The 13,199-nt window shown below is 38.8% G+C and overlaps 1 protein-coding gene across 2 annotated transcripts in view; it reads right to left on the bottom strand.

Annotated features, from left to right (window-relative positions):
* Positions 1–13,002, bottom strand: part of ap3b1a (adaptor related protein complex 3 subunit beta 1a) — a 60,443-nt gene extending 47,441 nt beyond the window's left edge. The window contains exons 1-4 of one of the 2 annotated variants that reach the window (XM_085464300.1): positions 12,704–13,002; positions 2,431–2,506; positions 2,242–2,316; positions 50–145 (exon numbers count right to left, since the gene is read on the bottom strand). In XM_085464300.1, the coding sequence (XP_085320426.1) occupies positions 50–145; positions 2,242–2,316; positions 2,431–2,506; positions 12,704–12,831 (375 nt within the window). In that variant the 5' untranslated portion in view covers positions 12,832–13,002. Of the gene's footprint in view, positions 1–49; positions 146–2,241; positions 2,317–2,430; positions 2,507–4,913; positions 5,373–12,703 lie in introns of those variants that run through there. The other variant, XM_085464302.1, reaches the window with a different exon arrangement.
* Positions 13,003–13,199: the final 197 nt, after the last annotated feature.

The following is a 13,199-nucleotide window of genomic DNA, read 5'->3' as shown; positions in this document are numbered from 1 at the left end:
TGATCATCAACACATTCATCTATCCGCATCCAGAGAGACTGAATGTTACCTTAAGGGCCCGCTGGAATGTGCTAATAGACAGCAATGCCAAGTCCTGCTGCTTCTCTGCATACCTCACCAGGTACACGTACACAAGTTTCTTGAGCTGCGAAGAACAATGACATCAAAAACAGCAATAAAACGAAACGGCTATAAAAGAAAAACCACTGCAGCAGACATGAAACTAATCAAGCAAACCAGCTGTGTTGGAAAATTTAAGCAGGTTTGTGTGAGGACACACTGTTTTGTTTTTTTACAGACAAGAAGAGTACAAAATATAACACAATACAAAAATCGGCTTCCTTTACGTTGATTTTTCTAAGGGAAAAATTTGAGTTTATTATTTTAAAAGACTGGGGGTTGGCGGTTGGGGGCGGGTCGATGGAGGTGGAAAGCTTTCCTGTTTTAATTTCAAAACCTGCACTCTCAATAGAGAATGGTTTCAGACAGAGGAGCTGTATTATGTGTTTATATTTCCCTCCCGAGTCTTGTGCTTTGGCTCCCTCACCTATTCTTTGCTCACCGGAAAGCCTGAGATAATATTTGTTCTGGATTCTGACAGGTTTAACTAGAGGTCAAAGGTGCTTTGCCTGCTGATTCACATCAGCTATTCCGAGAGAGAATAGACGGAGCTAATTTTCTTCCTATGAGCCTGTTGGGTTGGAGACCATGAAACTGGGAGGAAAGGGTTATGAAAAATGATTTACCTAAGGAACTATTTTTAATTTATAACCTGATTTAAGCTGGAGGTCAGGTCTAAGGTTACGTTTTAGGTACAAATCACCAAGCGCTTTAGCTGGTAATCAGCACCATGCTTTCTAATGCAACGAGTATTGACCTGTGGTTTCACAGCACAGTTCTCAATCATCATTGAGGCCATTACTGCTGAAAGTAATGGCATTACTCACTATAAAAAAAAGGAGACAAAACCCATCTGCCCTCAAGGATCGGGTTTGTGTGACCACAGAGCATGCAACAGACTTCGTTTTGAACTGCTAAATAGGCAATTACGTGCAGTACAGATGAAACTTGCTCCATCTCGTGTTATTTTATTTTGTCCCTGAATTTCAGTGTAAAATTCAGTAAATAAAACAAAGAGCACCAACATTAAACCACGAAACGCTATCAATAAACTGCATGTTCTTGTGCAGTTACGCTCACGCTCTAATTATTGGGGCTCATGGGCAGCTCGAGATGACACGAAGTAGAAGGGATGACGGCGGGAGCGAAATAAGAGGCCATTTTTAGCACGACATACTGTAGCTGAGCAGAAACTGAGAAGAGAGAGAAAGCACAGACCAAGACCTCACACTACCTTAGCAGCTGGTGTGTATGAGGCAGGAGAGAGAAGATGTGTCTCGGAGCTCTCTTCCCCCAATTACATCCACCCACCTGCTCCCATACCCCTGCCACGAGCTGGTTCGGCTGCATGCCTCGCACACAGCGCCTGGCCTGGCTGGACCCCCCTCCACACCGGCTTACATGCTGCCTCTCATGCTACCTGATTATTCTGCTGCTGCTAATCAATATTCACAGGCTCTGGGCATGGGAGCGCCTCTTGAGCTGCTGCTGCTTAATGTTCGGTCATTCACTGGAATAGGCGGTGGTTGAGTTTTTCCAAGGCTCGCAGGATTCAGTGGCATGTTGGCGCAAGCTCACAGCAGCTTTACAGAATATTTATGCTGTTGCTACTGCTGTACCAATTTATGGCTCAAAGTAGGGCTGAGAAATAATCTAATTTTAATTAGCTCTGCATAATAATGCTGCTGTTTTATCATACTTTGCGGTCTAAGACACAGAAGTCAGTGCAACTTTGTGAACTTGCTTGAAATGTAATACACCTAACAAAGAGGTGCATTTTCTTACAACTGAAGAGATGTATTAGGTATTTATTTCCATAACACAGACTGTATTCTTACACCGAGTCTATTTAACAATATTATCTCAATCTGCTGCGACCATTTCCCGTTTCCTTGCTTTGCTTTCTGTAGAAACACTAACTTTAAATGTTCAAGCACATGCATGCGTCTAAAGCAAGAAAAAGATTCTCAGTGGATCTAACTATTGTTCTGTAAGTTCCCCCTTTGGGCGTCATGCTTTGGGAAGTCACGTGCTGCGTTGCGTGAGAACGAAATGAATCATAACAGTGAACTGCATTAAAATAAATGAAGTAGTGCGCGTTATTTCTCAATCGTGTCATACCTCAATATTTTTACTCGCAACATTCTTCACCACAGCAGGAAACAACTCAGAGGCACTTTTGCCCTTGGCAATGAGCTGGAGAAAAAAAAAGAAGAAAGAAACAATTAAAAAAAAAAAAAATTATTACCAGCACAAAACAGCTCAGTTACTTAAAAGAAATGCTTTAGTGGATTCCTGTGATGCACTCACCCCGACAATTCTCTTCATGGCCTCCAGTTTGAGCGACTCCTTGTTGCTCTCCAACATCTCTTTAAGGTCTTCATTCCTGAGGACAGAAGACATCCTGGGTGTTATTGTAGTCAGTGGTTAGTTGCTTTACTTATGTCCGAATTATGATTCAGCGGGAAATCTAGGTTGCAACTTAAGCAGTAATCATCCGCCTAACAGTTTGTGCACCTCTAGAAAAACGTAACTACATGTTGGATCAACGCAGACTGGAATGTTACAGCCTCGGGTTAAGATCGTAAATGGTAAATGGACTGGTTCTTATATAGCACTTTTCTACTCTACCTGAGCACTCAAAGTGCTTTACAGATTCACTATTTAGAGAGCAGACAAGCACTTTGAGCAGCCAGGGATTGAACCACCAACCCTCCAATTAATAGATGAGCTGCTCTACCTGCTGAGCTAGAGGAGGAACACCCCTGGGGTTTCGGGTTATAAGTTTTTAGATTTGAAGATAACTCATGCTTGTACATAACATGGGCACAAATACAAAAGAATATGTAAATGGATGAGGTGTCTGCTCACAATGCAGCAACAATGGTGTCCTAAACAACAACACAACTGCATCATAACAATGATGCTACTCAGCAATCACATGATCACCACATTAATTCCTTGACTAATTCAACCAGGCAATGTTGCTCAAAAACAACCCACACAACAGGATGCTTGTTCCACAGAGATGCTGTGCAGGATGGAAAGCAAGCTGCAGACAAAAATAAGGAGTGCAGATATGTTCTGTTTTATTTTAGGTATATAATAACCTGGTGCTTATCCAAAATGATCAAAATTAATGACAAGATCAAATCTGCCAATATTTAGCAGTAGTGACTCAACAACATGGCGCTTGAGCTGCAATCCAGATGCATGACATTATTTATCACTGACACAGATGCATTGTGTTTATGAGCTTTGGGTCTGCCCATTGTGAGGAAGCGATGTCTTAAAAACATTAAGTGAATTTGAAAAACACAAACCTCCAAATTGAATTTAGGCAAAAACCTATTACAATTTGGTGGTCTAAGGTCAAGGGTCAAGACTTTATCTCGAACTCAGGAATTTACATGCTAATTATTTCACACAAATCCCATATGGAAAAGATATATATATAAATCTTACAAAGTTTGTATCTGTCTTGTGTGAAACTTGTATGAAAAGCATACAAGAGTGAAAACAGATATAAGATCCCTTGAAAAATTATATAATGAAACTTGTATGTTTTGGATACTTACTAAAACAATATATGAAAGTAATGAGAAAGTGGCCACTTTCATGAGTAAATCAAATAAGCCTTATATGATTCACTATATGAAGTTGGCCACATCGTATGCAAGTCTTTTATAAGTTTTTACTATTTCTTTTCCATATGGGATGTCTCATAGGATAAAATGAGCAATTATATTTTATATCCTAAAGCTCAAAAGGTCAAACTTTAGTTTCTTAATCTGTAAACAAAAAAAATAGTTTTTGTAGGACAGCAACTAAATCTTTGAAACCTTAACAATATTTTATATAGAGCCTCAAAATGATTGAACTAAATTTGAAAAAAGCTCCACTGCATGTGAATCTGTAATATCTGATATTGTTTGGTATGACTTCAGTATCACTTTAGTCAGTTTACACCACTGAGAAGCAAACGTAACTAATGAAATTCCCAACAACCTTGATTTTACTTTATATCTTACTGTAATAGACAAATGGTGACACTGTTAAATGATATAAAAACTGTCAATTTACGCTGTTAACAAGCATTTCGTTAAAAACACTGACATGTCAGATCTGCTACCATGATATGTGAACTTGTCCAAACATTTAGATCAAACTTTAAACTGTCTTTAACTGCTCCCTTGCACAAAGTCCATGAGATGCTGAACTCGCCTGTGTAACACCCAGGCATCAAACTCACCAACGCCTAGCAGTCTTTCCAAAGGTGAGAATGGGCAACTTTGGGAAGGAAGAACTCCCTTTTAACAGAAAGAAACCTCTGACAGCACCGAGCTCAGGGAGGGGAAGCCATCGGCCTAGTTCAGAGGTGACGGGAAAGAAAACAGCATCTACGCTTCTACAACTTTGGTCACAACTAGACCTGATCCTGTGACATTTTTTAGCATTCAGGAGTGAAAACAGCTTTACTTTTAATTCATTATAGGTTTTCAGTATTTTATTTAAATCCACTTTAAACATTGCCAAGTTAAAAAGACTGCACTCAAGTCAATGACTGTTGTTCAGACTTTTTTTTTTTTCATATGATAATCTTAATTCTAAAGGAATAATTTGTAATGGTAATCTGAAAATTCAGTTTCCATCCACAAATAGTCATCATTTTAAAAATTTGTTACCTGTATTAGTTACATCTAAAGATTTCAATGTTATTTAAAGGAAAACGCATATATTTAGCTGTCAGATGTTACAAGAAAACAATGACCTGTGTTGTCTTACTACAGTACCCGGCTTTGTGTGAGTCCTTAGGGCTACTGTTGGTGTGTGTGAGTGACTGTTCTTCCTGACTGAGTTCAGGCTTCAGAGTAAGCTGTAAGTTCTCAGCAGACACCAACACTGTCCTCATGGCTCCTGCTGCCTCCGAGCGCAAAGAAGAGAAACCAGCGTCCATACCGCTGCAGTCCATTCAGTGGTGTCTGTGCGTGTGTGTTAGCTGTCTAAAGAACAGAGTCCACAAAACCACGGCTGACTGAATTTCCACGGACCAAAGAGAGCTGTGGTAATTACTTTCCTTCAGGGTGTACTCCCAAGTTCTCTTGGCTTTATTTACAGCTGTCTTCTTGTCCAGTTCATAACTGTCAAAGCTAGGAACTGTGGAAAAACAGCACAGGCTCCACTGCTTTGTCACTGTCATTCACCGGTACTCCCTTCCTCTTCTGTTGGGCAAAGGGGGAAAAAAAAGTCACAAGATGCCCCGTCAGCTCACTAATGGCAAGTCATCCTTATGCCTGAGGGTAATGACCACTTACTTGGCTAATTAGCCATTACTATATTAAACTGTTACTCCTCTATTCTGAAAAATGCTGACTTTCATATGGAAAGCTGTCTCACCTGGCTCCTGGTTGTGTATGTGACTCTGCCTCTGTGTGACTATGGTCACTTCCCTCTAGAGGAAAAAGGAGGGCCTTATCTCTGGTGGGTAAACACTGAGCTACTTTTCATCACCACCACTGCACAATAATCACTTTAAATTGGCACCACTTAGAGCACATGCGTCTGCCAAGTTTTACTGACAATGCCAACAGGACAGGCCGACATCAAAGATAACAGCACCGAGCTGAATGTCAGGAAATACTCCTGAAGATGTGAATGGTACAAAAGGGTTTTGAAGAGGGAGAAATGTGGACTTTATTCCGGAGTAGATGAGTAACATGAGGGCCTGACTGAGTAATGACTCGACTTTGAAATGTTTCGTAAGCAACATTGGCGCAAATTGGGAAAAGTTTTTGCTCTACACAGTATCACATTCATCACACGCAATATGACAGAGGATTATTTTGGCAGGTATATCCAAAGCTCCCTCTTCCAAAAGATTTTCTTGAGTAACATGATAGAAAGTAAAAAGGACAAGGACATAGCTACCATGTTGAAGTCCTGTTCTAAAGTCTCAAGGTGAGCATTTTCACTGTTGCCATCTTCTGTGTTTTGAAACAAGCCATGGATGAATCTGACTGAAATCACGCTCTCATTGGCTGGGGACTTCTGATTGACAGGTTGTTAGCCAGTGAGCATAATGTGGATAATTTCCACAGTCAACTTACTGCTGAATTTAGTAGAAACTACAATGAGTAACTGAGCCCATCGACAAATGTTTACAAAGTCAACCTTCCTACACTTTTATGGGACCAGACATCTTTTTGCAAACACAGGTATCACGACCACACGATGGTCACAAAAAGAATGCACAATTAAAGTGTGTGCTTGCTACACTTTAATCTAAATTGATCCTTTGCACCATCTATAGTAACCATTTAAATATACTCTGTTGCAGAACACAGACAGCAGGAGACCTAACGGCCAAAAAGTTATTCCTGTTATAGTTCTTTGTAATCCGCCGCCTGGGCACATGCTTGCTTGGTGCATTGTAATATAAATTCTCTGTGGACGAAATTCACAACACAGGGACCCAAGTGGACCCGTGAACATGAAAAGTATAAAACGGCAATCACTACTTGGCTGTCGGGTCACTAGCTGTATGTGTCCACAACAGAGTATAATCCAGGCTTCAGTGAGCACTAAGTACAATAGTACATATTTGCACATGAGCGGAACAAATCTGTGTTTGGTAGCGACAGAAATATCCAATTTTCTTTCCTTTTTAAAAAAAAAGCAAACAAAAAAAAACATAGCATCCAATTTTTTTCTGTTTACACTGAAAACCTAAACAACTCAAATAGTTAAAAAAAAAGAAAGAAGAAGAGCTGCATCACGTGTGGCTGATTATTAGCTTTTCAAATCTTTTTTCCCCATCACTGCTGAGATTGATTAGAATATAATACACCCATGGCAGTCTCCTAATGAATATTTATCACAAACAGGCCACATGTGTATCCATCTCATTTAATGCTGTGTTGTAATACGTGAACGCAAACACATTTTATTATGTAGTCTCTCCTTTTTGCAGAAATCTGAACACAGACCTTATGATGTGTATAGAAAATAGCTTGTATAAAATTAGAAAATAAAATATTTTCATGGTGAAAATATTTCTTGGCACTCAATCATCATCAATTTAAACTAACATGGAAAAGAGTCTGAAGTGCCAGATCTTAAAAAAAAAAAAAAAAAAAAAAAAAAAAAAGGTGGTTACTAAATGGGTGCCAAATTTTGCAGCATTTCCAGCATTTTTGAGCCATCATAACTTCGTAAGAACAGGAGCTCTTCCGGTGAAATTTTCAAACCTGTAAAGCACATTTAATCTGTCGTCAGCAGTTGTAACCAGTTCAATTACACACCCACACCAATGGTCCCATCCTAAAAGCAAAATCATGATTTTGTTTTGTTTTTGCTTTGACCAAACTTTAGCATCAATATCATGTGACATAACATAGTTTATGTCAAAGGGGCTGAAAAATGCTGGCAAAATTTAAAAGCACTAAATTTCATTGCACCTCTATGTCCTTTAAGCGCTGCAACTCGGAAAATATTCATAATATGATGGTACCGTTTTCTACTGTGAGCTGAAGTTACTGGGAAGAATAAACAGCTGACCCTGAGGACATCAGATGTGAACTTTTTTCACATTTGGTTATTTTACGTGGAATCACCCTGAAGTTAAATCTACGATGCAAGGTTGTTAAAATATTATGATCCACATTATCAACAGGTTGGGAAAAGCAAGACTAGTCTACAATACTGGAACAGCAGTAATAAAAGAAGAACTGTAAAAAAAAAAAAATTGCAAGTGGGAATTATCAGCTGATTCAGGGATAAACTGGCAGCAGCAATACAAAAAAAAAAAAAAAAAAAAAAAAAAAAAAGAGTAGCAAGGCTAAATTTGCATGACTCCTGACTAGGGCTGGGCCATATTATACCGTTCACGGTAATACCGGTATAATGTTAGGCAACGATAGGAAAATGAAATATCGCGATAGAATGGGAGTAAAACGCGCATGCGCAGTGCCTTTGTTTTCATACGCACATGGCCGATTGTTGAGTGAAACAGATGATCCAGAATTGGTTTGTAAAAATGGTGCAACTTCCGTGATGTGGAACTGGTTTGGTGTTTGTCCGTCAGATACACAACAAAGCACATTTTTTTGCAGAACATGCAAGCGGCCGTTGTTATTGTCGTATTTGTCGGACTAAGATGCTCTTAAATCTGGGAGTAATCTGGGTCCTAAACTCCGTATGCTTCAGGTCAAACAACACTGCAGCATCACTAAGAGTTAAAAACTGTCTAAATTCTTTCATCTTTAATAAAACGATCAGCATTGCTGCTTTACCAGGTGTAACTATAAAGTTTAACTTCCAGGCATCCATGAAAACAAAAGTTATTACATTTAACGGAGTTAGAAGTTAGCAGGAAGCTAGCAGAAGTTAGCTCGCTAGTTTCGCTAGTTACCCAAGCATGATATTGCATGTTCTGACTGAGAGATTTCTGAAAAAAATCAAACGTACACCTCTGCTATCACTTGCAGCATAAATGAAGACAGGAAACTAAACAGCAGTGACGTTTGTAGGGTTACTGAAGTTGGGCTAGCTGGTATATAATGATGTGCTACGTGATCGCTAGCGACACAGCTATGTTAGCATAACATAAACAGGGAAGCTGGAGGACGAACACTAACACTTTTCCACTTATAAAAGTTAACGTGAAGGTTCTTCATGGTTAGAGACAAATGCAATCGCATGGCAGGATGCTGTAAACGGACCAAACTTCAGTCAGGAGAACAACTGAGATAATCCATCCACAATACGAGGTTAGTCATTAATATACTGCAACAACATGGGAATAGAGCAGCTGCCAGAGAATTCAACATTAAGGAATCAATGGTACAGAAATGGAGGAAGCAAGAAGAATGAGTTTAATAAAGTTTGATTTATCTGACTGCTTTGTTTCGCTTAATGTGCCTTATAATCCCGTGCACCTTATGGTCCGAAAAATGCGTACTGCACACTGCAGTTTAATGTTGCAAAGCACCTCTTTTTAACTTCAGTGGATATTATACATGGTTATGCTCAGGACATGTCAGCCCATTTCTAGTGGAAATGCCTTTTGGTTAAACTTTCAGCAAGGAATTTGTATTTGTACTGTTACATTTTTATAAAGCTTTAATGTACATAAAAACCAGCTTCTTGTTTAAGTGAATATAAATGGAAGGTTGTCTTTTTGCGCTAGTAATGTTGTGGAGTTGTATTTTGTCTCGCATCAATTATATCGTCGGTTATATCGTTATCGCAAATTTTCAAATATATATCGTGATAAATATTTTTGGCCATATCGCCCTGCTCTACTCCTGACTAATGCCAGTAGGCTGGAAATACCAAATAACCATTTAACATGCACAACCAGCCTCAAATACAAAATTCAATCTTCCAGCACTTCCCAAGATTAGGGAAGTGAAAATAGTATAATTCCTTTTTTTTTTTTTTTTTTTTTTTTTTTTTTTTATTAATATTTTTGGATGGACAGAAACATTAATAAATAAATATACAACTGCAATAATCATACTGTCAGTTCTCTGTCCGTTTCTAAACAAACAAACAAACTAAGACAAGCAAACAAACAACACACTAACAAACAAAAAAAAAAAAAAAAAAAAAAAAAAAAAAAAAAAAAAAAATTACATAAATAAATAAATAAATAAAATAAATAAAACCCAGGAGAAACAAAATGATACACCGCCTCCTGGAAAACATCAGCAAAAACAAAAACGAATAAGGGTAAAACCCCCTGGTGCAAAAAAAAAAAAAAAAAAAAAAAAAAAAAATAATACCAATACCAAAATACCAATGACACATGAAATATCCCTCTAAGAGACCATTTATCATAATGTCTAAGAGACATTGTCAATGTACCGCAAAAAGGGACCCCAGACCTGCTCAAAAATATCTTCTCTTCCCTTATAGTATAATTCCATTTAAATCCATCGCTCCTTTTATTTTTTTGTGACTGCTTCCAACACAGAGAAATACAATAAGTCGATACAACCAAACTGCTCAGCCACAGTGAGACATCTCTTTGGTCTCAGATAATAAATTAGCCTTATGTTTCTATGATTTGTTGAACCCTAGCACAGAGCTCTCAAACAGAAACAAGCGCCCTTTAAACACTAGAACATATTAGAGCAAAGTTGCATCTCTCATCACGTGCAACACACATTCAGCAATTTTAACTAAACTTCCAAATTTGATCTAATTTTAAAAGAACTGACTCTAAATATATCCTCAGCTATTAAAACATTAATGAACAAATATGCAATGTATTCTCCAAGCACGGACATGGTGAAGTTGACAAGCCTTGCGTGCAGCACTAATATGAGACACAGATAATGGCACTAGCACAAAATGCATTTTGGATTCACAGACTTGGTCATTGTGAATTGTGTCTGACAGACATACAAACAGAAGGATCATTCAAGCCCTTTCATATTCTTCTGGTCCCTCAGCTTGGCCCTGAGGTGGCCAAACACATGGCCAAACACATGACCAAACCTCCCCCAACTGGGTAGATGATCATGTGAGACAGTGTTAAGGTTTATTTCAACTTAATAAGAAACATTTCAGAAAACCAAGATCTACAGTGATGAAAAGCAAAAGGATACATGAGGATGGTTCCTGCAGGAAACGCTTAAAATCAAATCAGAAGCTGAACTGTGACCCAAAACTTTTATGAATGTATAAAACTTACTAACAGACTGAGGCCTGAATTATGCTTTAGTAGGAAATTTACTAAAGCACAGTAGATGCAGTGTATGGTTAAGAGGGGTTTCCGGTTACGTCGCAGGGACATAGGCTTAATGCATAAGTCTAAATCAAGTTAGAGCTCCTCAGATTTTAAGTACTGCAGTCAAGTCTAGACCAGAGAATCTGGTACCCTGTGTATGTACCTTCAAACACAGACTGTTACACTAGAACAACTGAGATGCATAGTCACAGAATTTGCAAGAAATTTCCAAAGTCAAAAGATGATTAAACTGGTTATTGGCTGCCCTCTAGTGGTAGAATGCAGACATGGAACTTAAAATACATGAGCAACACAAGCTTATGAAGGCAACTTAATAGCATTTCTCCATTTGCTGGTCTTAGAAAGAAATGTACTGACTGTCAAATTCTGGGTCCAGTATTTATTTCCTTTTTTTGGTGGTATATTATGTTTTGCTAGTTATTGTGCAAAACAAAGAAATTCTCATGATAAAAAATACATTTTGAAACTTTTCATTTTATCATCATTCCATATTTGATCATTTACTTTCAGCACAGGTATAAATGCTTGCAAATGTATGGGGCACTTATGTGGGCTACATCATAGGCTCTAGATAGATTTACAGCAGAAGTATAAACTAAGCGTTATGCAGCACAAAACTGATGCAACAAAGATCAACGATATAAGTAAAACACCATCTTACTTGTTGACAAGTCAATAGGCCCAGTATGACATTTGAAAAACATTGGTTTAAAAAAAAAAGTAGCTAATACAGCAGTAAACTGAATTGTAGATAAAACATAGAAATATTCTCATACAGTTTTATAAAGGTTGAGACAGAAAGAGGTGAATAAAGTACAGACAAGAAATACAACAAACTTATCTTTCCAAGGATTCCTTTACTTGCTTAGAGCTGGATAACAGCAGCTTTAATGAGCATAAAAAAATGAAGTTTTCGACATTTTCTTTAAGCCTTTTGACCACTGTGTAATAGGGTCAGCGCAATCCACCTGCAGGAACAGGACTACACGTGTGTCCCAGCGCTTGTTCATTTACAGCCAGCAAATTCACAGCAGCTCTCATCTTAAAGTGCTTTAAACTGGTAAAAACTTTTGAAAGATTTGGAAGAGAACTCCAACGATCAGGTGTTCCACTATAACCACCCACTTTGCGACAGTGGGGGGGATTGCGTCCCTTTTAACAGTGAAGTGTGTAGCATCCGCTTAAAAACATGCAAGCACTTTCTGCTGTTTCACAATAAATACCGGTATCCGAAGATTCTGTGATGAAGCCACTGCAGTTGATATTTTATCAAGCTCTCCCTGTGCAGTGATTGCAATGACTGGAGCCTTACTGAACTAACTAACCCAAACAATCACAAAGCGGACAGAGATGAATACACAAAAGAGCCACCAAAATTCATAATCACAGTAAAATACAAAGTAATCAGGTGGAGATAGTAAAAAAAAATGATCGCAAAAATGACAAAACGTGACAAAAAGTGTACACTACAATACGAAAAACAACCACGAGATGGAAAAAAAACAACAGCAAAAAACAGGCAATACAAGTACACCCTGAGCACACAGAAAGGTGCAAAGCAACTGGAAAAACCAACCAGAAAAAGGAAAACTCAGTGATCACAAACACGTCCAAGCCACGTCTTGCCATTTTATCGCTCAACTTTGCTTACTGCAGAAGAGACAGGGGGCTGTCATTTGCCACCATTGCCCTGCCTGTGGATGCTACTGGCCTCTTTTCAAGACTACGAAACTGGAAGTTAGCCATATGGAGTTCAACAAAAACAACCCAACTGTGCCAAAAACAACCACCGTGACGAGAAACGGAACACACGCTGAGCTAGCTTACTTTTTAAAGTCGGCGCTGAACAGTCCGAAGGCAGCTCCGGTGCTCGAGGAGGTCGGGGTGCTTTCTTGACCCGCTTCCACCGCAGCCTCCGCTCCTCCTTGGTCGTTGTATGAGACTCCTGTCGACATGCTGAGCTTTAAGGCAAACGGCCGACAAAGAAAACTTACTCGCCTTTTCTTACGAGCTATGAAATGTTCATAAAGTTGGTGATAATGTTAACTTAATGTTGACGCTAAAGTTCCTGCAAAAACTTCTTTAATGTATCACCCAACTTTTTACACGCAGTAGCGGAAGTGTGAGTTGGACAAGTGAGCGTCACATGACAGGGATTCAGAGGCAGAGAGCTCATAGATCTATGGCAACTAGAAGAGACTCGGCCAAAAAATAGATGTTGCCACAATGTTGAATAGCCAAAGTATCACGATAAAGTCCACAAGGTCAAAACAGCAACATTTTTGTCAAGACCAGGGTATTTTCAAGAAAAGTGAGTTTTCCT

The sequence above is a fragment of the Copadichromis virginalis genome, linkage group LG7 (assembly GCF_057382275.1).
Source record: "Copadichromis virginalis isolate Kocher_CV1m ecotype Utaka linkage group LG7, C_Virginalis_male_GT1.1, whole genome shotgun sequence".
NCBI lineage: Eukaryota > Metazoa > Chordata > Actinopteri > Cichliformes > Cichlidae > Copadichromis > Copadichromis virginalis.
Note: the sequence above shows the minus strand (reverse complement) of the source record. Positions and strands in the feature narration are given on the sequence as shown.